Consider the following 26036-nt stretch of genomic DNA (forward strand, 5'->3'; position numbering starts at 1 on the left):
ACACTGGTTACATCTTATTTTATTTCTTTACAAATTAAAGATGCATTGAAAAATAAACCAATGAAAAGAAATGAAAAGTCCAGAGCAGGGACACCCCGGGCTGGGAGCAGGCAAGCCTGACCACCATCAATCCTAGCCCTTGTCCTGCCCCGGCCAATTGGAGTTGAAAGATGACGGTCAGCCACTCAGTCAATACCAAAGCCCCGTAAAGTCCTGGCACAGGAAGACAGGGAGGGCTCCAGCTATCTCTGCCTCTCCCCAACAACGCCCGGCTTAAGCTGTATTTCTGGTGGGAGTTGAGTGGGATGTGGGCTGGCTCTGTGAGGTATTGCAAGTTGACCATCAGGCTCTCTACAGAACCATTCAGTATTGGGGCTTCTCTGGCTGGAAAGGAAGCTGCTACCTCCCCAAGGTGTTAATATGCTTTGCATTCAGTCCCCAGGGTCATTCATCTCTAGCTATGTGCTTCTGTCCACGAAGTGCTCACCAAATAGCAGGGGAGAGAGAGCACACAAAATGGAAGTAGAGAGACTAGTCATCCATCCTCAGTAACTATGATTTTGTTACTGACCACCAGGCCCCCAAAGGACCAACTGCTTTACTCTCTACCACTTACAGTCTGACCCCAGCTCTTGTGCACCTGTATATTTTATCCCTAATATAGGAAGTTGTTGATGACACGGAGCTGAATTTGCCACCTCCTGTAATAGCCCTGGGATTCCCACTCCTTCTTGCCTGCCCCTTTCCTCTTGGAGGCTGGTCCAAAAGGACGCTGTATTGCCAGAATCTCGCTGCCTCCAAACCCCCAACACCGGATCATATACAGTGAACTGATAAACTACATTCATTACAACAGGATTAGCAGGAGAGAGGGTAGAGGAAGGGACCAGGGCACCTTCCATCAGCAGGACATGACAGAGTGGTAGGATATTTGAGCCCAGAAAGAAGGTGTCTCCTTATATCTTGCCCTCCCCCCCTAAGGAGACTGAGGTCAGCTTACATGACTCATAAGAAAGGGAACTGTCCCAATTTTCTCTGCCATCCTGGGGTACTTTCTGGAAGCTGGCCTGGGACCCTGTACCATTTACCCACTTGCTTTAGCTCAGTAGCTGTCGAATCTCCTTGTGCATATGACAGAGAAAGTCCACATAGGATGCACCTCCACTTAGGCTCTTGTCTTCCACTAGGAAGTGCTTGAACAGCATCTCCAATTTGTCTTCCTGTTTCACCACGATAAGCTACAGCCAGAAGGCAGGTTGTGAGGAAAGGCCAATGGTAACAAAGCACTTAGACTCTACCTCCCCACGCCCCTTCTTGCTGACTTGACAAGGTAAGACCTAGGAATCAGGTCAGTGTTGCTGTGCTGGGGATGTGGTTTAGTGAGAATACCTGGCTGGCATATAGGAAGCCCAGGGTTCAATATCCAGCACTACCACCACCAAACACACAAGATCTGTGTTACCTTCATGTACCGCATTCTCTGTGCCCGTAAGTTATCGATGAGGCCTCGAACCTTCTTGGACAGTGGATTATCCAGAACTGGCAGAACACTCTGGAACAAAAATTCATTCATTACTCTAATAAAGTACTTTTAAGTCCATCAAGAAGGAGCAATCCAGATTTAGGAGTCATAGGAAATGAGGAAGCCTGAAAAAGCTTGCCCCAAGTGTTCTCTGATAGGTAAAGGGCCCAGCATCATGACTTCACTGACCCCAGTCAAATCCCCCAGTGTTTTCCATACCCACTGTCATCCTTGACACCCTGCTCTCACCAAGCCACTGGTGACCTGACTGAAGGAGGAGGCGTTGAAAAGGCTCTGGACGACACCTTGTTGGACGCTTGCCCCCACCCAGACAAAGAGGCTGAGCCCGTTTTCCAGCAAATATATATCGCCACTGCTTAAACGCTCTTCAGAGGCTCGAACTGCTGGGGGTTCAGTGGTACTGTCCATGGGAGACTTTGTCTAGACGAAAAGGAAAAAAGTCACCAAGAACTACAAGACACTCTTTATACACATAAACTCAGAAAGTTAAGTCTCTAGATAGTAATGCAAAATGTACATAAAAACAAATTCCCTACTGTCGGCAATTAAATAACCCCACCCCCTCCTTCTTAGAGGCCCCGTCCTCAGTGCAACGCCTCACACGCCAGTCCTCAATCGCACCAGTGGTAGGAGGCGAGGGTAGAAGAAGACATTGGTCTCAGCTACATCCATGGAGGAAACCAGCTGTCGAACATAGGCACGGTCATCAGTAGTGACCTCGGCTCCAGGCTGCAGAACATCACTCTTCAACACACAGTTCAGGTAAACCGGGAGGAGCTTCATACACTCAGGAAGGATCAACTGAGGAATGCATGGAAATAAAGTCAATGACCATGGGCAATTCCTCTAACATGCAAACTTTTGTTGAAACGACCCCTCTGTTACCATCCTTGCCCGACCTGTCCTGCAGAGGAAGGGCTGGCACAGTTCTTTCTGTAACAGGCCAGGATCTGGGCACACTGGGTGATGAGAGTGTCACGGACAGTCTTCACAGGGCTATTCAGAACACCCCGATATGCTGTAGGGAAGGAGAGACAGCTGTCACTGGTCAGTGTCCTCTCACAGGCATCTTCCCATCATCACACCTACCCAGGAGTGCGGAACTGTTGACCATCCTGGACCTTTCTCTCCTCCCCTATCCCACCCTGCCCTGCTTCTACCCTCACCAAACTTGGCCATGTAGTTGATGAGCGTGTCAGTCTCACAGTTTCGATACAGATCAGCCAGCTGGGTGCAGCAGTTTAGGGCCAGGTTGTGGATGCGGAGCCGACGCTGCCCTGCACAGCTGGTATAAAGCAGGGCACACTAGGGGAAGGGAGAAAGGGGGAACTCACACCCCTCCCTCACAATTCCACCCACCCCTTATCTTCCCAGTGAATGCCTCCAGCACTTTCACCCCCTCCCGTCTCCCGCCTGCCACCTGCAGGAGGGGTCCACTCTCTTCACTGAGCCGATCATCATGCTTGAATTCCACAGTCACTGTCTTGTCCTCATCTAGTCCAGCCAACTCCACATCTGTGGTGTTGCTCATGTAGAAAGCTCCAAAGAAATCGACAGCACGGATACCTGAGACCACAGGGATAATAGGTCAGGGCTAAAGGTCAGATGTGTGCCTCAAACAGATTTAGCCTCAACCGCGACTCACCAGTGCTTGTCCGAACCCGCATCACAGCATCAAAGCCAACCACCTTCTGTACATCCCGACGCAGGTCACTCAAGAACCGTTCCTGGTCATTCTCCACCTGCAACCCAGGTCAGAGTCACATCACTGACCACACAGCTCACCCCGCAGTCGGTCTCCCACTCTACAAGCCTGCTTCATCACAGCGACAGTGACAATGAAGCTTTTATGGACTCATATCAAGTGGCACATGGAGTATTTGATATGTACTTGTCTAATTCTGTAGACAAATCCTAGTTAGTAAACTCTACCTTGAAGAGGAAGGGACAGAAGATGAGTCATGAAGTGACTGCCGATGCCAGTTAGTGAGAGGGCTTCAATATCAACCAGGACTGACTTGAAGAGCCATCCATGCACCTGACCACTATACTCTGGGCTCAACTTCACACACCACTGATAGGTCAGTAGGTAAAGAGCCGCTCCACATATGAGCAGATATTTCCACACCCAGAATTCCATACCTGAAAGCAGGCATATTTGTAGACAGAGCCTCCAGTGAGCTGGGGAACAACAGAGAGTGTGGCCACATCTACATATTGGTTAGGGAAGAGGAAGAGGTCCACACAGCAGCCTTGGGCCACACAGTCTTTGGCCAGAGTCTGATAGGTACCTGTCTGAGGCTGGAACAGAGTCTGGAGGGGAACAGAAGACATGTCCTATGTAAAATGAGAAACTCATACTTTCACGACTTCAGACCCACTACCACCTTGTAATTCCAGCAGTAGAAGAAAATTGCAAGGAAAAAGAAAAAGAAAAGGTGCAAGGTATGTTCGGGCACACCTATAATCCCAGCACACAGGAAGCAGAGACAAGAAGATCACTTCAAGTATGAGGCCAGCCTAGGCTACATAGCTAGACCAAATCTCAAAAAAGCAAAAATGAAAGAAAAGGTCAAGTCCACCAAGAATCTTGTGGGCGGGTTGGTAGTCACAGATGTAATCCCAGTTCACCTGGCTAAGGTGGAAGAGGACACATTGGAAAGTTACCACCTTCCTCTGTAACGGGAGGCCCCTCCCCATCAAGTCCCACACCTTCTCCTTGTCTGTGTTGATCAACTTCCTGTCATCTCTATTCTTCAGCTTCCCTGGGGCCTCTGCAATGGGCAAGGATGTGTGGAACACAAACAACTTTCCTGCACACTCGGCAGCCTAGGAAAAAACAGAACATTACTCGTCTGTTCCTCTCTTTAGTCACCCACTATTCCTCACCGTTTTCTTTGTCATTTATTAGGCACTAACTGAACCCGGCTGAGTGGCTGGACAGCTGTCAATCACTAAGGCTGTTTTCCAGTGAACAGCATGGTCAGAGGGAAGCAAGAGAGGAGACTGCCAGGAACTCCTGCCTTACCTTCAGAGCTTCCATCCCAGCCTGGATAACTGGGGCAAATACCGTCTCTGTCTCTCTTGTATCTGCAAACATTTCTGGGATCTGATCCAATAAGCTGAAAAGACAGATGATGGCAGACAACCCAAATTGCCACCCAGCTTTTAGCTCCCTCCATTCCCAATTCCTGGAATAGTTACCTGGCTCCCAGACTGAAAACTCCCGGACCACATCCTTGTCCATCTACTAACCCTCTGCACAACTCCCTGGCCTTCTATGAGTGTACCCGCCCACTCTCCCTCATCCCCACCCTCTGGCTCTTACCTGGTGATGACTGCCCGGGACTCATTGACACTGACCAGGAAGCCATCCAGCAGTGGCACAAACATGTCAGCCACATCAGATACAACCATCATCTGTGGCTGAGCCAAGGAGCTCTTCACATTGTAGAAGTGGAGCACTTTATTGTAGGTGACAAAGCCAACTCGGATGGCTGACTCTTCTGCTCCACCCTCCCTGTGGAAGGTGACACTGTTACCCAGACTGGCCACCTTCTTCAGCACCCACGATTTCATGACCTGTTCCTCTTGCTTGGTCAAGCCAGACAGCCACCATTAACCAAAGGAAAGCAGTGCTTCCTCAGCCCTCACCTAGGCAGGTAGTCTAAGAGTGACTTGAGCTCCTCACAGAGGAGCCGGACGAGACCAGTCCTGATGGCGTTGTAGGAGACGTCAATCATAAAGATGAAGGCAGGAGGACCGGGGAACTTATTGTTCTGTAGAGGAAGGAAATGGTGAAGGCACAGGAGAAGAGTAAGCATCCAGGAGACCAGAGGGCAATGTAATGAGCTTCAAAGGGAACCGTGCCAGGTAAGGGAACCGGTGACGGCTATTCTGTGAGGGTGAGGCTGTCTCACAATCCTCCACCCACTGCTCTCCCCACTACTTCCCTCACCTTGCAGTAATCTACAGTGGCCAAGAATTCGTAAGAGCCTAGGGACAGCTCAGGACGGTCATAAGCATCCACACGTTTGCCGGTATGATCCAGATGTTGAAAATACTGGGGGGGAACTGTAGGGAGGATGCAGTGTGTTACTCAAATGTCCACCCTCAGTCTTAGTATGCCAATTCCTAGCTGAGCTCCTTCCCATCACTCCAATACCCCATGTCCTCCCCTGTGCCCCACTTCCCCATCGATCTAACTAAACAGAATAAAGGAGAGGCAAGCCTTCCCCACAAAGCTCAGCCTCCACAGCATACCATCATTGATACAGCTGCAAAAGGAGCACTGGAAGCGCCGCCCTCCCTCGATGAATGTCATGAGAGGGCACATGTATGCTTTGCAGCGATTACAGCGCAGAGGACCAGATTCGCCATGGTCCACAACATACGGTGAAGCCTAAGGAACAAAGGGCAGGGGCTCAGACATGGCAACACATGACACAGACTGAAGGCAGCACAGCTCAGGCACTCTGTCGGGGAGGGAATACAGTGGAAGAGAGTGAGGACAATGGTACTGCTCACTGGAGAAACTCCAGTTCTTTCTTTTCATTTCCTCTCCCAGAATGCATTTCCTCCTAAATATGAAGAGGGCCCATGAAACTGCCATAGCAAGCCAGGGACTGCCATGGGTGCATGAGGAGAAAGCAAAAACTATTATAGGATTTCTGCCCTTGTCCTAGAGATGACTTCTGCTTCTTTCCCTGCACACCTATGATGCTTCTCCCCCATCACTCGCAAGAGAATTCTGGGACACCTGCTGTCCCAGGTAGACGTCATCTTCCAAATACAAAAGCATCTAACCATCCTCACTAGCAGCTAGAATGGAAGTGAGAAAGCATATATACCCTGAGCCTTGAGGTCCCAGTTCTGGAGAACTCTCAAGTACCTAAGTGACATTTCTTTTGTTTATTTTTTCCCAACAGGGTTTTTCTGTGTAGCCCTGGCTATCCTGGAACTTGCTCTGTAGACCAGGCTGGCCTAGAACTCACAGAGATCCCCCTGCCTCTGCCTCCCGAATGCTGGGATTGAAGGCGTGTGCCACCATGTCCGGCCAAGTGTTACTTCTCAAGATCTAAATAAACAGCTACCTAATTTTTTAAAATGCTTTTGCCAGGTATGGTGGCCGCCTGCTCTTAATTCTAGCACTCAGGAGGCAGAGGCAGGCAAGTTTCTAAGTTTGAGACCAGCCTGGTCAACAGGGTGAGTTCCAGGAGCAGGTGTACAGAGAAACCTTGTCTTGAAGAAATCACCCCCCCCCACAAAAAAAAACACTGCTTTCAGGTACTGAATTGGCAGATGGGGGCCCAAGCCAGGTGAGGAATGGAATGTTGGATACAATAGTACCTTCTCTTTTATATGCCTTAAGAGCCCTACCCATCTCAAGTCACTGCACTGTCATCATCCAGAGATCTGACCACACAATGGGTTCCTACATCCAGCTGGCTTGCCTGTAGAAGTTAGGTTGGCCCTACCTATTGTGTTTTATTTTAAGGCAGTGTCTCACTATATGGCCCTGCCTAGCTTTAATCCTTCTGAGTATCATGCCTAGCTCCTTGTTTGTTTTGAGATGCAGCCTGTTGTGTAGCCAGGCCAGGCTGGAACTCTGTGGCCTTCTGTTTCAGTTTCCTGGGTGCTACAATTACAGGTGTGTGCGCCTCCACACCCAGCTGGCTCTGGTTCTTTTCATTTGTTCCTCCTAAGAACCCTTGTCTCACAAAGTAATGGATTTGGTTTTTGCTTTCATCCCTCCCACTGCTATCAAGTTTGGGCCCTGAGAAAGAAAGATACCAAAGACACTGTTCCCTCCTGCCCAGCCAAGATGGCTTCCATGCCAATCAGAATCCCATCTAGAAAGAAGCATCATTCCCCGCCATTTCTTTCATTGTATTCTAGCCCCTTCCAAGACTTACCTCCTCTGGGGGCAGCCTTGCCAGTGGCTTGATGACAGCCGCCAGAGGCACCTGAGCCTGCTTAGCCATGTCAGATGTGCAAGGGATATTATAGGATGTGCATCGAATGTACCGGGGACTTGCATTCCCTGAAGAAAGTAGAAGATTTGAGTCATATCCCAGAAGCCTTCTGGAGACCAGCTCTCTACTGGAGAGTCACCCCACCTCCACAGAGTTAAGAGTTGGCAGTAGCTTTTAGCCCCCCTGAAGGACTGAGGGAGGAAGTGGGATGGGATGGGGAGACTGGTCTCTGGTTAAAGTCCAATGAAAGTGTGATCTAGAGAATTAGCTGCCATAGGGAAACAGATGTTAAAGTTCATCTCACCTTGGTCTTTCACCAGGAAGTTGGTGGTGACTAAGGGTGGCACCTGTCCCCGTACACCAGTAACAAATGGCTCTGAACCCCGATTGTTCCTATCGTCTTCGATGACCTGAATCTGTCGGACAAAAGCGAAGTGAGCAACATGACTGTAGACAAGAACAGAGGATCTGCCCCACACCTCACGCACCGGGCATGCTCTCCTTTGGAGCAGGCGTCAAAGGCTATGAGGCTGACCTTCCACTTGGCAGCAGTGAGCAGGAGATGCTGGGTGGGCCTTGGTGAGAATGGCTTTCTGATAAACACCCCCTGACCTCCAGGCACTGGTGAGTGCACTTTTATTTCTCCCACTCCAGGAAAGCTTCAACTCTGACCCCAAACCATAAGACATGATTGGATTCCATTCTCCATTCCCAAACTTTCCCCTCCCTCCTCTCCAGGAGACAACTGAGCTGGAGCAAGGAGAACAGAAGACAGAAACCCATGTAGAAATGAGTCTACCTGGAATGGCTCTGAACTCAATGAAATTAACAAGGAATGGGAGGAGAAGAGAATTAAACAGCCAGAATGATCCGGGAAGGAAGCAAATGCTGCCTTCTTTTTGGGTGAGCGTTGGTGGGGTCATAGAGGAGAGGACAAATGCCAGAGCCTTATGGCCCAGTCCTCAAACCTCTACTTGGAACAAGACATTGAGGAGAACAAACACAAAAAGGATATGCAAAGCTGGTAATCAGACCCTTGTTCAGGCTGGTGACCTTTTACTTCAAGAGGAGTTAGAGAAAACCAGAAAAAGTAAAGGGCAAATAAGACTGTATCCCGCAGCAGAAAGAGTTGAAGCTTAGAGATACACCAGAGTCTAAGACTCTCCAGATGAGAAGGTGGCCCACACTCTCTCAAAACAAGCAAGCTCTTCCCTTGTAAGAAATGCCATGAACCTGGACGTTCATAGCCACCCACCAGAACATTTCTCCTCACCTCAAATGGGAAGGATCTGCTGCTTGACTGTCTGGTTCCACCACATGCCACACACAAGCTCCTGGAGGAGCCAGCAGGACCAAAACCAAAGCTTAACATGCCACCAGACCCACCCTCAGAGCCTGACCATCCACCATCCCATACTCAAGGCACTGCTAACAGCTTGCTTTCTCTCCCGTACATGGTGACTTGGGGGGCATGCATATCCTTCAGCTTATAAAAGCAAGGATCTAGAAGGGCTCAGGGAGAATGGAGAGGGATGGCCATGGGAGATGGGGTGAGGTCACAGGCATGCATGAGCGGCATTGACACGGGTGACAAGCACAGCCCCCCCTGCACTTACTGGACTAGGGATGGCGTCAGGGTCTATCCTGTGCCTGCTTTTCTGCTGTGGAGACAGCTCATTAAGTTGCTTTTAGTGTTTAGTAATAAAGGCAGCAGGGGTACACAGGGAGGGAGACAAAAGAACAAGAGGCAGACGTTACTTCTCTACCTAACCCTGGTGGAGCAGACATGAAGAGCTGGAGCCCAGCTCAGACTGCTGAAGTCAGGGACCCAGGAGATCTGGAATTCCAAGTCTCTCTAGCCCAACACAGAGGCCTAGCAAGGAGGCCTCAGTGACTCAGACTACTATGGAGCAAGATAAGCTCAGGTGGAGCAAGCAGGAGGCAAGCAGGACTCTTTAAGGAAGCCCTAATGGGAAAAACCTTGAGGACCAGGAAGTTCCCCAGCAGGTCAAAGAACTCTCATGCTGGGAGATGCCTTGGTTGTCTGGCTAACCTCTCCTTCCCACCATGGAAGAGAGAAGGAGGGGCTACCAGTCCTTTTGGGTTCCCCTTAACTAACAGGCTTCCTAACTGTGGTAGTTCCCCAAAGGAAGAGGGAGGAGAACGGAATGGAATATGACAATGGCTAAGTATGAAGAGGGAACCAACATTGATGTCACAGACAGGATATAAAGCGGGCCCATGTGAAGACCTACTCTAGCCATGTCTGATAAGAAAGGGCTGAGGGGTCCAGTGCCTCTGGGGGAGAAGCAGCTTCCTCAATGGAGTGTACATGCACACTGCCTTCATACGCTATGATTACTCCCCATCCACACAGCAGGGACCTGGCAATCAACAGTATTGTGGGCATCATCCTACAACACTACCCATATAGGAGCAGAGAGGAACCAGTGAGGCTCTCCTGCTCTGACCACCTGACACCAGAGAGCTCCTACCTGCTCTAGTGATCAAGAAGAATGATACCCTACTAGATCTAAGGGAGTGAGACCTGGCCATCACTCCACAGAATGGCAAAGATGACCCCGTTATTAGTCTGTCCAAGAGCACAGAACATGGGCTGCAACCCAGAGCAGTACCAACATGACTGTTCACTCTTGGTTCCCCTTTCTCCTATGTAGAGCTATGGATTAAAACTGCACTAAGCCGGGCGGTGGTGGCACACACCTGTAATCCCAGCACTCGGGAGGCAGAGGCAGGTGGATCTCTGTGAGTTCGAGGCCAGCCTGGTCTACAGAGCTAGTCCAGGACAGGTTCTAAAGCTACAGAGAAACCCTGTCTCGAAAAACAAACAAACAAATAAACACACTGCACTAAAAGACTTTGGGGACTTGAAATTCCATTTTGAAAGTTTAGACAGCATATCTGAGTTCTAAGTCTTCAAGATGATAGTTGAAAAGGGAATGTTATCAGAAAATGTGAGGCAAACATCTCATCTAGGTCAGCCTGTACATCTGGCAGATGTGTTTCCCCAAGACTACATAAGCACCTACTTACAGGGCTGGGGATGGCATCAGGGTCCAGGCGCTTAGGAGGCAGTGGCTGAGGAGGCCCAGGCTGACTGCCAAAGGTAGGTGCTCCAGGGTATGGGCTCTCATAATTAGATTGAGGGCCTCGGGCTGGTCCAAAGGAACCTGAGAGACAAGGGCACAAGGTTGATTAACTCAAAATCCCTTCCCTCTCTCTGCTTAAGGACTCAGGAAAGTAACTGAACTCTTTAAAACAGATTATGGGGTATACTAGTGCCTGAGGAAGCCACTCAAAGAAAGACCACACTATCTCAATGAGCTAAGAGACAAGAAGACTGTCTTACAAACCTCACATCCTAGTAATGGTACCCTGAAACTGTCCATCTAATTCAGTACTTAGCAAGCAGTACCAGGATAAAGAAACAAACAGAAAGCCTGGAATAGCTGAAGCCTTGGCCTCTAGCCAGATGCTGGGGGAAACTCACCATTTTGCTGCAGCTGATAACCTGGCTGCTGAGGGGAGTGCATAGGTGGTGGTGGTACTGGGGGCCCAGTCATCTGGGTGCCTGGGGGCAGAGCATGAGCAGGAGGCGAGGACACGTGGTTGGGCTGGTTCACTGGGAGACCCCCAAAGCCCTGTCCAGGCGGGAGTGGACCAGTCATGGAAGGCATCCGAGGACCACCTGAAGCTGGGGATGTGAAGCTGGAAGCCAGTGGTGGGGCAGATCGCAAGGGAGGCTGGACTCCAGGATGACCTTGAGCTTGGCTAAGGGGAGGAGCCTGGCTCTGAGGGTAGGAGCCATAGGGACCAGAATTAGGGAAACTTCCTGAGGCTGAGGCCAATGATGTTGGTGGACCTGAGAAACAGAAGAGGCAGAGGCGGAGGCCCAGTCATTCTGCCTCGTTTAGTAAATTCTTTCTCCTCCCACCAAAAAAGGAACACATATGATACTCAAAGACACAGGAAATCAAAAATATGCCCAGAACCAAAATTTCCAAAAAGTGGATGATAGCATCCTGGTCCCATCACTACTTACCATAGCCCAACCCAGAAGAGGGAGGGGCTTGGGACGCAGCACCACTGATCTGCATTCCGGCAAGCTGTGCGGTCACCTGTGTACTTGTCGGGGGAGGGCCATAGGGCTGAAGCACAGCTGGCTGGCTGGCCACCGGGGGCCTGTAAAGAAAGTGGAGGCAGGTGACTGCAGGGTGAGAAGCCTGTGGAAGCCAGCAGAGCACCCCCTACAGGAGGCTCCGCTGAGGTCTGGCATTGCACGCTCACTCCGGCTCTCTGACAGCTTCACAGAGAGTTTTGGCCAAGTGACATTTTTTTTTTAAATTTAGTTTTTAAAGGTTTATTTGTTATTTATACAGTGTTCTGCCTGCATGTATGCCTGCATGCCAGAAGAGGGCACCAGACCTCATTATAGATGGTAGTAAGCCACCATGTGGGGGGTAGGAATTGAACTCAGGACCTCTGGAAGAGCAGCCCATGCTCTTAACCTCTGAGCCATCTCTCCAAACCCCCGGCAAATGACATTATTGACAGTCTACACAAATAAGATTAGTGGCAAAGCTTACTTTCCACTAGGTTCACTTACAAATACCAAGCACCCTGGGGTCGAACTCTAGTTTGATTGAGAAGTTATCACCTCCTTAGCCTCAGTCCTATATACTGCCTCAGTTTTGTAACCTACGCCTGAAGAAGTTGAACAGTTAGGCACACATGGGCAGACTTCCAGCAAGGGCCTACTCAAGGAAGGTTGAGACCAATCAATATAACATGATTGTTCAACTAAAGCACCTATGATGTCGTCCTGGGATGGTGTGAGAAGAATCGGGGAGAGCAGGAAGCAGTCGGTTGAGACTAGCATTAGGCAATAAAGGAAGGAGGAGGCTTGCTGTTCCAAGGAAAGACTAGAGAAATGGCGCACCAGGTAGCCTTTTGGGTCTACTAGCAACACCTTGTCACTTGAGCAGCCACGTCAGACACTCACACAATGACAACAGTCAAGTATGAATACTGGATACCAGGTGTAGGCAGCTGCTCTGATGTCTCAGGAAGATCTTATGGCAGATATATGCAACACAGAAACTCCATCTGGGACTTGGGATGAATCAAATCTATCAAAACATTGAATTTCTGACTTATACTTAAAATTCAAAAATAGCCGGGTGTTGGTGGCACACGCCTTTAATCCCAGCACTCGGGAGGCAGAGGTGGGTGGATCTCTGTGAGTTCAAGGCCAGCCTGGTCTACAAAACGAGTTCCAGGAAAGGCGCAAAGCTACACAGAGAAACTCTGTCTCGAAAAACCAAAAAAAATAAAAAAATAAAAAATAATAATAATAATTACTTAATTAAGTTACTTTTTTTTTTTTTCCTTTTTGCCAGATGTAGTGGTGCAAACCATTAATCCCAAAACTGGGAGAGCAGAGGCAGGTGGATCTCTGTGAGTTCGAGGCCAGCCTGGTCTACAGAGTGAGTTCCAGGACAGCCAGAGCTATACAGTGACACACTATCTCAGTGAGTGTGTGCATGCATGCTTAATTTTTTTTTCCTGTGAGTACATGCACAATCACGTTTGTGCCAGGGTGAGTGAGCAGTAAGTGTGTGGAGTCTGGAAGACAACTTTCAGACGTCAGTTCTCAACTTCTACCATGTGGAAGCAGTCTTTCTAGTTCCTGCTGCACAGCATACCCCAGGCTGGCCACCCCTCAAGCTCCTGCCCACTCTCCAGTCTCCACCTCCCATCTCACTATAAGAGTGCTGCCATTACAGATGTGCACCACGCATCCAGAACTGCTTATGGGGTCAAACTGAGATTGTCAGGCACTTACCCACCAACCTTCTCCCCCGACCCTCCCTGCCTTATTTTATCTCTACTAAAAAACTAGTACTTGAGGTTTGATCAGCTCCATCTGCTCTTTAGTTTAGCCAGCCAGTCACTTTTCCTTCAACTGGTAGCTCTTTTCTTTTTTTTTTTTTTTTTTAGCTGAGGATCAAACCCAGGGTCAAGCGCTCTGCCACTGAACTAAATCCCCAACCCCATCTGGTAGCTCTTTTATGTGTATGTTGTGCTGGGACTTGAACCCAGTGACATGCATATGCTAGGCAAGCAAGTACTGTAATGGTGAACTATGAACCCATCCCTAATGCTGCTTTCAACTAGCATTTATGCTACTGGCCCTTACTTCTAGCTCTTTGTTGGGCCCTGCATTATTCTGTGGTTCACAATACTGAATGAACATACTGTTAACCATACAGCAGATGCTCAATAAATCTTGTCAGACTAATTATATTGCTCTAGTAGTGTGGATTAATGCTATCAGCTGTCCAGTATTATCCTGTCAAGAGCTCCCCATACCTATATATAGCGTCTATAGTTTTCCTATTTAATCTAACCCTATAGCAAAATCATGAGACAGAGAAGATAGAAAACAAAACCACTGAAAGCATGACAGAACAAGCTAGAACCAAAATCGAAACCTGATTTGCAACTTCCAAGACTTAACATAATGCCAATGAATGAGAAAGCAAATCAGAAAGTACAGCACACTACATCCACAAGGCCCTACATGTGTCTATGATTCCCTCCTCCGTCTCTAGGGGTAACTACTCCTAATTCTCAATTACCATCCCTTGTCTTTACAACAGCAGAGTTCAGTTTTGTCAGATTTTAGCGTTTCATAAACAGGATCAAACTATATATACTCTGTAAATTTTGTGCATTTTTTCATATTTTTATGAAATTTATTTATGATATTCCCGTTTATCATTAAATGTTACTTCATTAAGCCTGGTGATAGTGGCGTACACATGCAATCCCAGCACTCAGAAGGCAGAGGCAGTTGGAGCTCTGTGAGTTTGAGGCCAGCCTAGTCTACAAAGCGAGTTCCAGGACAGTCAGGAATATACAAAGAAACACTGTCTGAAAAACTAAAAACCAAAAAAGATGTGTGCTCCCATACCCAGCCTGAGTTTTTGTTTGGGACCAGACCTTCCTATGTTGCTCAAACTGGCATCAAATCCTTGGGCCAATGAACCCACGGCCTTAGTTCCCCACTCTCTGAGTCTACCTGCATTTGTCACCATGTAATTTTGCCTCCATTAGCACAAGTGGTTGTTACTGTTCTTTGTTTGGGTCTCCACTGTGTAGCCCAAGTTGGCCTCAAATTTGTGATTCTCCTGACTCAGCCTCCCAAGCACTAGGGCATATCACCACACTACGCTCATACAATTTTTATTATTCCAAAATGCTTCCTCTTGTCCATTTGCCTATTCCCTCCCTGATTACCAATTGTCAACCTGAGCAAAGCAGAGCTCCTCATCCTCTAACAGTGTGCAGAAACTTTTTCTACAGGTGCAGTCCCAATACACACTTAAAAATCAAGTCTTAGATCGCCTGTGTGGCCTGGACAGGTGTCTCCATGACGGGTAAGGTGACCTGCTGACATCCCATGCAACCTAAGTCAGAAGCTCATTTTTTTTAGTAAAAGGGGGGGACCTGTAGGTCCCTGGCCCCCGTTTTGGGTAACTTACATTGCTTGCTGACCTTGACCTGATATCCTCCCTATGCCAATTCCCTTCGAGATTCCACCCTCCTGAATGCTTAAGGGAGGTTCCTTGTTTGTGTATCCAGCACATTGGGCGTTAACAACTTAGATACAAGATTGTAAAACATCACAAGTGGGGTTGGGGATTTAGCTCAGTGCTTGCCTAGCAAGTGCAAGGCCTGGGGTTCGATACTCAGCTCCAAAGGGAAAAAAAAGAAAAAGAAAAAAGAAAAAAAAACATCAGAAGCAAACTTCTGCCTTCAGGGGTTCTCCCATTGTGCTGTAAGCCTGTATTTAAGACCTCCTCCTTCCTTCAATAAACGGCATTCAGCATTCAAAAAAAAAGATCATGATGGGAAAACCCACAGAGACAGCTGACCTGTGCTAGTTGGAGCTCACTGACTCTGGACTGACAGCTCGGGACTGAACTAGGCCCGCTGAATTGGGTGACAGTTGTGTGGCTTGATCTGTTTGTGGGGTCCCTGGCAGCAGGACCAGGACTTGTCCCAGGTGCATGAACTGGCTTTTTGGAGCCCATTCCCTGTGGTGGGACACCTTGTTCAGCCTTGATACAATGGGGAGGGGCTAGGCTCTCCTTCTACTTGGTATGCCAGACTTTGTTGACTACCATGGGAGGCCTTACCCACTCTGAGGAGTGGATGGGGGTAGAGTGGGAGGGAGGTGAGGAGGCGGGAGAAGGGGAGGGAGGGGGAACTGGGGTTGGTATGTAAAATGGAAAAAATTTTAATAAAAAAAAAGTCTTGATTCCAAGCACCTCATGGGAAGATGCGAGGACACGATTCCTTTCCCCAACACCTGCTTCCCAAGATGAGAATTCCCACCTAATTAACAGGCAGTCACAAAGTCAACTCCCTCTCCAACTTCAAGTCTCCTCTTGGTCTCTGGAACTCGAGGCTTTCACTTTCTAACAGCTTAGTTTTGAGTTTGGGAGGAAAACTTTTTTAAATTTCCATTTCACCTCTCTTTTCTAGAGTCCTTCAACAAAACAGTTTTTAGGCTATAGTAATCTACTCCCCGTTGAAAGTCTTTGATATGCTGGGTAGTGATGACACCTCATTTAATTCTAGCACTTAAGAGGCAGAGGCTGGAGGATCTCTGAGTTTGAGGCCAGCCTGCTCTACAAAGCGAGTTCCAGGTCAGCCACGGCTACAGTGAGAAACCCTGCCTCGGAAAAAAAAAGAAAAGAAAAGCAAGTCTTTGAGCCAATCCAAGTAGGCAGTTTTCTTTATCTCTCCACTGAGACTGCCTTTATTAATGATAATGACCTTGCAAAGCTACACAGAGAAACCCTGTCTCAAAAAACAAATAAAAAGTAATAATAATAATGATGATGATGATGATGATGATAATGACCTTGCCAAGTCCAAAGGTCAATTCTCTGCCCTCATCTTCCTCAACAATGAACAAAGTTGATTACTGTCTTGCTTTCATGAAACACATTCTCCCCCCAACCCTCACTCCCCCACACTATATAGCCTTAGCTGGCCTAGAACTTGCTTTGTAGACCAGGCTGGGCTGGAATTCACAGAGATCCACCTGCCTCTGCCTCCTGACTGCTGGGGTTAAAACTGTGTGCCTCAGACACCTGGCCTCTATTTAATTTCACTTTATGTGTATGAGTGGTTTTGGCTTTTTTGTTTTGTTTTTTTGCATATTATGTATGTGTTGTGGGATATTTGTACACTGTGAAAAATGTATTGCTTTGACTGGTGCAATAAAAAGCTGAACGGCCAATAGCTAGGCAGGAGGTATAGACAGGACTTCAGGACAGAGAGAAAACTCTGGGAAGAAGGCAGATTTGCCAGTCGGATGACAAAAAAGCATGACATGTAGGAGATGAGGTAACAAGCCATGAGCCACATGTAAATTAATAGAAATGGGTTAACTTAAGTTATAAGAGCTATCAGCCAACCTTTCATAATTAACAAGAAATTTCTCTGTGGATATTTGGGAGCTGGCAGGAGGGACAGAAAAATCTGCTTACAGTATGTGCACCACCTATGTCCCCGGTACCCAAAGAGGCCCAAAGAGGGCTTGAATACCCTGGAACTGTGAGTGCCCATATGTGTGCTGGGAACTGAACTCAGGTCCTCTGCAAGAGCTATTAACTGCTGAGCCATCTCCCCAGCTCCCCTGAAACACTCTCTGTAGGCCCATCTCTTACCTCACTATTGAATCTTTTTTTAAGGGCTCTACTACTGACTACATTCCAATGGTACACTGACCTCTTGCTCTTCCCTGTCCACAGATGAGTTTCTACCTCCAGGCCTCTGCATTTGCTGCACCCTCGACCAAACACCCCCTCCCTCAGATCTCACGTGCTTACTTCTCCAGTTCACTGAGGTCTCAACTACTTCACAGAGTGTAAGGCAGCTCCATCCTCCTCACAAGTCACCCCAGCCTCCCCATCTTGCATCTTTAGGTCTATTTGTCTGTCACTCATCATCTACTGTGTGCCACACTTGCCTTAGCTAGGACTCATAATGCATGAATACACGACAAGTTCCAGAAATGACTTTGCCATTTTCACATCTACTAACCAGTTGTACTTTCTAAACTAGTACCAGAACTCAAACAACATTCTGACAGGCATGACTTCCCTCCTTTAACAGACTCCACGCAAAGAGAGGTTTATCAGGTTCTCATTATTTATGCAGCATTCCTTCTGAGTCTTTTCATTCCATAACTGGCATGTACAAATTTAACCAATCAATCCTACTAAGTGCCTGGTCTAGTGAAAAGGGTGACAGAGACACTCCTGAGCTCCCTCTTCCTGTTTCACCCCTAGCATAGGTTTGTGGGGACTAGAACCACTGTGAAAATGTATGTCTGGTAAAGGGGGGAAAATTGAGGTTCACAGAAAGATAATATGGAAACAAATCTAGGTACTAACATGCAGCCATAATAGGGCTGGACATTAGTAGTACCTATAACCTAGAAAAAAGGATGCAAGGCTGGCAACATGGCTCAGTGGGTAAAGCTACTTGCTGTCATGCCTACAGGCTTGAGTTTGGTCCCCAGAACCCACAGACTGGAGGGAGAGAACAATTCCTACAAGTTGCCCTCTGACCCGCCACATGCGCCCCACGGCATGCATGCCACACATATAATTCATACATACAAAATAAATAAGTGCAATAAAAATAACTAAAAGAAGACAAACAGGATAGAGGGAAGAGAAGAAAGAATCTAAAACAACGAAAAGAAAAACAAAACAAAACAGAGCCTCATACATTCCTAATCCACTTTTGAATCACACTGACTGTAGGCTCACCCGGTACACACCTTTGCATCTGAGCTGTGGAGCTCGGCCCATTCTGTATATCACCTTGACCAAATTGGCCATATGTAGTCTGACCACAGGGGGCCTGCGCTGTTGAGGCTGGAGGTGCCCCTGAGGGAGTTGGGGCTCTCGGCACACCTGAGGGTAAAGGACAGACATTAAATGGTTGGGAAATAACTTTCTATTCCACCTTGAGGCAGGAATACAAAGCAAGAACCAATAAAAGAAACCTTCACTGACCCCACACTCCAGCTGCAGAGCAAAAAAGGATGCCATGCCCCTCTTACTACAGCAGTATTTGGCATCTGGATAGCAAACAGGGTACTTTCTCTGACTTAGGGTGAAGCTAGGCAGAGCAACACAATGGAGGACCTCCCTCTGATCAACACTCACTCCTCTCTCTCTCTCTCTCTCTCTCTCTCTCTCTCTCTCTCCCTGAAAACATCTCACTCCACAACTTAGAAACTTGGGGATACATGAGAAAAGTGGTACAGAAGATGATAAGCAAGAATAAAATGAATTATTCCATTAAAAAAACTAGGAGTGTGGCCAGTGTGGTGGTGCATGCCTTTAATTGGAACACTTTCAAGGCAGAGGCAGGTGGATCTCTGAGTTTCAAGGCCAGGCTGGTTGACATACTGAGTTCTAGGACAGACAGGGCTACATAGTGAGACCTTGTCTCCAGGAAAAACAAATAAAAAGAAAGGAAGGAAGGAAAAGAAAAGAAAAAGAAGGAAACTAAGGAGCTAGAGATGTGGTCAGCTGCTTGTCTAGTCTGAAGCCTTGGATTCAACCCCCAGAACCACATAAAAACCTGCCTGGCGGGGCTTAGAAAGATGGTTTAGTGGGTTAGGACTGGGTTCTAATTGCAAAGGACCTACATTCCAATCCTAGCACCCTCATGGTGGTTCATAACCATCTGTAACTCCAATTCAATTCCAGAGGATCTGACTCCCTCTTCTGACTTCTTAATACACACATGTAAACAAAACATTCTTACCCGTAAAGAAAATTTAAAAAGTCTAAAATAAAGTAATGGTGGTGCACACCTACAACCCTGGAATTTGGGGGTCCAGAGGATGAGAAGTCAAGAAACCAGGGGTGGGGTGCGGTGGGGTTGTTTGTTTGTTTGCTTTGTTTTGTTTTCAGTGCTGGGTATTGAGTGCAGGGCTTCATGCATGCTGGTGTACCTCCAGTGCTGGGTACTGAGTGCAGGGCTTCATGCATGCTGGTGTACCTCCAGTGCTGGGTACTGAGTGCAGGCTTCATGCATGCTGGTGTACCTCCAGTGCTGGGTACTGAGTGCAGGCTTCATGCATGCTGGTGTACCTCCAGTGCTGGGTACTGAGTGCAGGGCTTCATGCATGCTGGTGTAACTCCAGTGCTGGGTACTGAGTGCAGGGCTTCATGCATGCTGGTGTAACTCCAGTGCTGGGTACAGAGTCCAGGGCTTCATGCATGCTGGTGTAACTCCAGTGCTGGGTACTGAGTGCAGGGCTTCATGCATGCTGGTGTAACTCCAGTGCTGGGTACAGAGTCCAGGGCTTCATGCATGCTGGTGTACCTCCATTGAGCAATACCAACCACAAGAAAGGCACTCCCGTAGCAGCTGCTCTGACCCCTTCTTCTTGGTACATCTTATATATCCCATCATGCTCTTTTCACCCACTTCCATGTTCAGTAGCATTCTCACAAGTCAGAGACCTTTTACAGATGGCTTACCCCATTGTTAATGCTGTTACCTACATTCTCACAAAAGCTGGGCTCTGTCCTTGTCTCGGTTCAGATCTCCCCTCCAAACTACTCCAACTAAGCTTAGCCATACTGCCAGCAAAAAAATACAAGTGGCGGGCTGGAGAGATGGCTCAGAGGTTAAGAGCACTGACTGCTCTTCCAGAGGCCCTGAGTTCAATTCCCAGCAACCACATGGTGGCTCATAACCATCTGTAATGAGATCTGGGGCCCTCTTCTGGCCTGCAGGGATACATGCAGACAGAACACTGTATGTATAATAAATAAATAAATCTTAAAAAAAAAAAAAAATACAAGTGATGAGTTACCTGGGAAATCACTTTTGAAATGTTGCTCAGGAAACTTGCTCACTAACCATAACAGAACCAGACAGATTTCCCTTCAATGACAAACCTCTCTCAGAAGACAAAGACAACTCCATTCTGATAAGTCAAACCTAACAGAGCAGAAGTGGATTCTGTCCAAAGTCCCAACCTAGAACAAGGACCTTCTAAAGAACCAAATTCTAATTTTATCACTTCACTGTTTTTCTACAGTGTGACTAAAATGATAATATTTCATTTATTTTTCAAAACCTATCCATGCCTTGTCTGACTGGATTAAATCTGCTCTCAAGCCAAGTGTGGTGGCCTAGGCCTTTAATCCCAGCACTTGGGAGGCAGAGGCAGATGGATCTCTGAGTTTGAGGCTGGCCTGGCTTACAGAGCAAGTTCCAGGACAGCCAGAACTACACATAGAAACCCTGTCTCAAAAACAAACAAAAAAAAAAACAATAACAACAAAAATATATATGTATGTGTATGTATATTTATTTATTTATTAGGTTTATGTATTTTATTTTGTATGTCTAAGTGTTTTGCTCACATGTGTCACATGCATGACTGGTGCCTGCAGAGGTCAGAAGAAATCATTGGATCCCTTGAAACTGGAGTTGTGGATGGTAGTGAGCTGCCATGTGGGTGTTGAGAATTGAAGTTGGGTCCTCTACAAGAATAAAAAGTGCTCTTAACCACTAAGCCATCTCTCTAACCCCCATAAAATTATATTTATGTATTTATTGTGTGTGGAGATCAGAAGACAACTTGTTTTCTCCTTCCACCATGGTTGCCAGGGATTGAACTTAGGTCATTATGCTCAGTGGTAAGCACCTTTACCTGCTGAGCTATCTCAAGCCTTTAACCCCACCTTTATTTATTTAGTTTATGTTTTTTTTGAGGTTTTGGGGATTGAACTCATACATTTTGTTAATGATTATATCTTCTTTTTCACTTTTTAGTTTTAGATGGACTCCTACTCTGTAGCCCAGGCAGGTCTTGAACCCACAACCCTCTGCCCCAGCCTCCCTCACAGGATTATAGGCCTGTGGAATCTACTCTCTCCAAAACAACATAGCGTTTGGCACACTCTAGGTCTTCAGCCAGCCTAACCAAAAACTCTTCTATTGGTACATTTACAAGGTCTACCTGGGAACATGCAGAACCAGCTACTCTTCTTGGAGAGTAACATAAACCAAAATTCTAAGGGCTGGGGGCGTAGACTCTAATGCAACACCAAGCTTTCTTATTTCACTGCTATTATAGAACATCCAAGAAAAGGAAACTCAAGCAAAGGAGAATGAGTGACAGTAAAGACCCAGGAGTACTAAAAGTCACACCTACAAATACACTTTTCCTCCCAGATCCATTTAGTCATTATAGTCACAATCAGACGTCAGATAAGAATCATTCTCAACACATATGAGGAACAAGTGACTTCAGGGAGACTTGAAGTCCAAAGGCAATGGAAGAGCTATGACTACAACCCTTCCGTTCATCTCTTAATAATGCAGCCAGGTGAGGTTGTCCAGGATGACGTGCACAGAAGTGAGCTGTTATTGAATCTGGAAGACTCATTCCCATTAGCTGTCTTAAGGTGGAAACAGTCACATACGTAAAAACAGGGTGAGACAGACGACTCACAGTGCCCTCATGTTCATGTTCTTCAATCACAGGCCTTAAGCAGCTTCATCATAGCAATACAATCTAACCTGAAGACTGCTCATTCCCTAAAGGAACCTGGAAACATACCTTGGAGAGGTGTCTGCTGATAGCCTGGCACTGGGCCATTGTAGGCTGCATAAGGAGTAGCAGGTCCTGCAGGTCCTGGCTGCCCACCATAACTGGACTGATGATACCCTGGGTAGATGGGCTGGTTCTGCCCAAATGGTGGAACAGGTGGAGCTGATTGGTTGACATTCATTATGAGAGCATCCCCGACTTGATCTTACCTATTGGAAGAAGGAAAGAAAGAAATCCATGAAAACACTTTCTAGGGAGAGAGCAACTATTCAGGAAAGGAAGGAAGAGACAAAAAGGGATTGACCTTATCAGGCAGTGACCAGCTGAACTGTTTCCACAGGACCACAGGGTCACAGTCACTTTCCTCAAAGCAAGGATTTTGTTACTGTGGACCCTGTGTTGTGTCACTTGCCAAGAAGGTCTAAGTTTCAACTTCAAACAGACCTAAGGGGACAGCAGAGCAGACATCCTCCAAGGGTAGGATTCTCAGTGTCTAGTCACACGGAGTCCTGGGGCTGCTAACTACCAAGATGTTACAAGTACAGAAAACAATGTTTCCATTTTCCATTCATTCTATCTACCATCAACTCACCCCATAAACACTTGAGTAACTTAAAATGTGCTGGGTTGTTTTAAAAAGTCAAAAATGGGGCCAGGCGGTGGGGCACCCGTCTTTAATCTCAGCACTCGGGAGGCAGAGCGCCAGCCTGGGCTACTAAGTGAGTAAGCTACACAGAGAAACCCTGTCTCTAAACATCCCCCCCAAAAAAGTAAAAAATGGGGGGCTGGATCTTTAGCTCAGTGGTAGGCAAGTGCAAGGCCCTGGGTTCAGTCCTCAGCTCCAGGAAAAAAAAAAAAAGTAAAAAATGGATCAACTAAAATCCCTCCTACACAAAAGACAAACTGCAGAGTTGCTGTTTGGGAGAAATGGCATTCTTTGTCTGACCTACAATAATACAAATGTTATTCTCACCCCAATCTTTCCATGAAAATAATGTATTAACCTTGCAAATGGAGCATTAAGATTTAAAAAAAAAAAATGTAGCCCAGTAGTGGTGGAGCACGACTTTAATCCTAGGGAGGAAGAGGCAGGCGGATCTCTGTGAGTTTAAGGCCAGCATGGAATACAGAGAGAGTTCCAGAACAGCCAGAGCTACAGCGAGAAACCCTGACTTGAAAAAAAAAAAAAAACGAACAAAAGCAGAGAACACCTAAATACCTAGTAAGCAATATTCCATTACAAAGATCATTCATTTCATTCCACAGAGAACTATGGGTATTCTACATTCAAAAGCATGTCTGTAATTCGGTTTCTGCTCTAATGTTTAGTAGGTCGCTATCAAAACTATTGCAATCTTGCCCAGCAACAGAAGGATGAGTTGGAGGTCCTTTCAAGGGTCATTCCAAGAAGGGGACAGTAGATCTACAGGCAGAAGGGGCCCAGGAAGAGTGAGAACCTCTCAGGTCTGCAGTAGAACAATGGGCCTCTCTCTTTGCTAGCAAATCCCAAAAGATGAACTGCTGCCGAACTGAAAATTCTGTAAAGTCAAAGCCACTTTAGGCACTGTCCTTCCAAACCCTAAACCTTGCACCTGCCACCAACACTTAGCTTGGGAGACGTCCCTCTCCCTTTAACTTCCTGAAGTCAGGAGAGAGAGAGGGACGGAATACACATGGAGTCAAACTCCAATCTCCATTCAAGGTAGACAGTCTAGGGTGACAACCCAAAGGGGCGGGGCAAGCTTCCTAGAACTCTGAAAGTACCCGAGATGCGGAGGCTGGGGAGCTCCAGGGATCGAGATCAGGAAGCCAAGCCAGCCTCTAGGGCCACGATGAGGGCAGGTTCATTAATCAGTAAAGAGCAAGCTTCTAATGCCCTTCAACATGCCGGGAGGGCGAAGCGAGAGCCGGAACCTGGGCCAGAAGGTGAAGGGAGGGGTCTGGGACCGACCGCCGGTCTCGGATGCGGGAAGGTGAGGGTCTCTTCCCAAGCCCCGCCCCCAGGCTCCTCCCTTTCCTCTAAAACCGGACCACGATCGGGCCAGAAATACCCTGGCCTCTCCTCAGCATTCCTCCCCACCGCGCAACCTCGCGATGCCACTCCTCACCCGGCTCCAGATCCAGGTTCGACTTCGTTCCTAACGTCAAGGCTCCCAGGCTCGACTTCCGGTTCCGAGGGGGCTGGCGTGCCGTCCCCGGAAGTCCCGCCCCATGCTGTAGGGCCGGGGCCACACCTTCTGCCACGTCGGCCTTAGGCATGCTTCCGGAAACCCCGGATGCTGCGCATGCGCCTTTGTCTCTCCCGGGATGGCCGCTGTTTGAGAAGCTGCGCTGAGTTTCATGCTTCTTTTTATTTATTTATTTATTTATTTATTTATTTATTTTTTTATTTTCTTCTTCCAGATATTCCAGACTCTTTATGGTTTTACCAGCTGAGAGGGTGTTGAGATAACTAGGTCAGACTATTTTAGTAACGCTCTCTCTGAAATGCCGTGCCACATTAAGAACCTCTAGTCCTGTAGCCACTTCCTGTTAACCTTTCACCCCATTGATTTGCGTCCCTCAGGCCTCACCCCTGACCTTTGAGCCACGGGTGGTGGCGGCAGGGTACTAGCGCTTGCTATGAGGTTGTGTGCTTATGTGTTCGAGTTTGGGGCCATTAGTTCAATGTTTGGACAACTTCTGCCCCGGTTTATTTATTTACTAAAATGAAAGTAATGCCTATCGAACAGCGATTTGAGATGAATTTAGAAACATTTCATAGTCTAGTAAAGATTAGTTATTTACCATTTTATGCCGTGCCCTTCTTTAACAGGCAAAACTACCAGAATCAAAAGATCTCCCTGCTCTCTCTGTTAAGAGAGCTACAATTCTTTCAGTAAAACTAAGACTCTTGAAAGAATTATTGTAACTAATCAGTAATTGTCGCTCCTCTTCCCCTCCCACCCCCCCAATCAGTTTTTTGAGACAGGATCTCAAAATATAGCCAGACTGTCCTGAAACTGGATATGTAACCCAGGGTCACCTTGAATTCGCCATCTTTATACTTCATCTCTCCAAGGCATACATTATAATCCTTTCAGTACTATTTATTCACACAGCTTTAAGCACTTCTTTGAGTCAACTCAGGTCCTAGGTCTCATGAATAGAGTAAGTAAAATGTTTTGATTTCATATGTAAAGGTAGTTATACAGTAGTGCATACTTAGAAAAAAAATGGATACTTAAGGTTGCGTATGTTTCTGCCCGGTGTGTTGTCTTTAATTTTTATGTATAGGGTTTTTGTCTGAATGTGTATCTGTCCAGAGACCAGAAGAGGGCACTAGATCTCCTGGAACTGGAGTTACACAAGTTACATACCTACAAGCCATGTGGATGCTGGTAATCAAACCAAGGTCACTTGTAAGACCAGCCAGTATTGTCACCAGCCCTGTTTCTGTCCGGTTTTAGAATAGTCAGTGGATCCTGGGATCAATGGTATCAGTATCAGCTGGGACTTGTTAGAAATGTAAATTCATGACCCAGGTGGTGGTGGCGGCGGCGCACGCCAAGCAGATCTCTGTGAGTTCAAGGCCAGCTTGAGCTACCGAGTGAGGCGCAAAGCTACACAGGGAAACCCTGTCTTGAAAAACCAAATAAATAAATAGATAAATAAATAATAGAAATGTAAATTCCTTCCTTCCTTTCTCTCTCTCTCTCTCTCTCTCTCTCTCTCTCTCTCTCTCTCTCTCTTTGTTGGGGGGTAGTGTCTTACTGCATAGCCCTTCTGGCCTAAAATTCACTGTGTGGACCCAGCTGGCCTTCAGCTCACAGAGATCCTTCTG

General features: G+C 47.2%; 1 protein-coding gene across 4 annotated transcripts; it reads right to left on the reverse strand.

The window, feature by feature from the left end:
* Positions 1–3: 3 nt before the first annotated feature.
* Positions 4–24402, reverse strand: Sec24c (SEC24 homolog C, COPII coat complex component). Of its 4 annotated transcripts, none has more exons than XM_036199034.1 (24): positions 24322–24402; positions 22223–22422; positions 18407–18542; positions 11582–11721; positions 11030–11401; positions 10573–10709; positions 9135–9179; positions 7823–7934; positions 7459–7586; positions 5807–5945; positions 5502–5617; positions 5198–5322; positions 4872–5063; positions 4572–4665; positions 4256–4372; positions 3686–3856; positions 3189–3285; positions 2964–3109; positions 2710–2848; positions 2443–2561; positions 2165–2344; positions 1772–1963; positions 1463–1552; positions 4–1238 (listed from the first exon to the last, which is right to left on the reverse strand). In XM_036199034.1, exons 2-24 carry the CDS (start codon positions 22392–22394, stop codon positions 1098–1100), a joined length of 3300 nt encoding a protein of 1099 aa, XP_036054927.1. In that variant the 5' UTR covers positions 22395–22422; positions 24322–24402; the 3' UTR covers positions 4–1097. The 4 variants fall into 4 exon arrangements, with proteins under 4 accessions (XP_036054927.1, XP_036054925.1, XP_036054926.1 ...); XM_036199032.1 differs by having other exon boundaries at positions 9135–9203; XM_036199033.1 differs by lacking the exon at positions 24322–24402 and adding an exon at positions 23978–24283 and having other exon boundaries at positions 9135–9203.
* Between the last annotated feature and the right edge of the window lie 1634 nt (positions 24403–26036).

This window comes from Onychomys torridus, chromosome 9 (assembly GCF_903995425.1).
Source record: "Onychomys torridus chromosome 9, mOncTor1.1, whole genome shotgun sequence".
In the NCBI taxonomy this organism is placed as follows: Eukaryota; Metazoa; Chordata; class Mammalia; order Rodentia; family Cricetidae; genus Onychomys; species Onychomys torridus.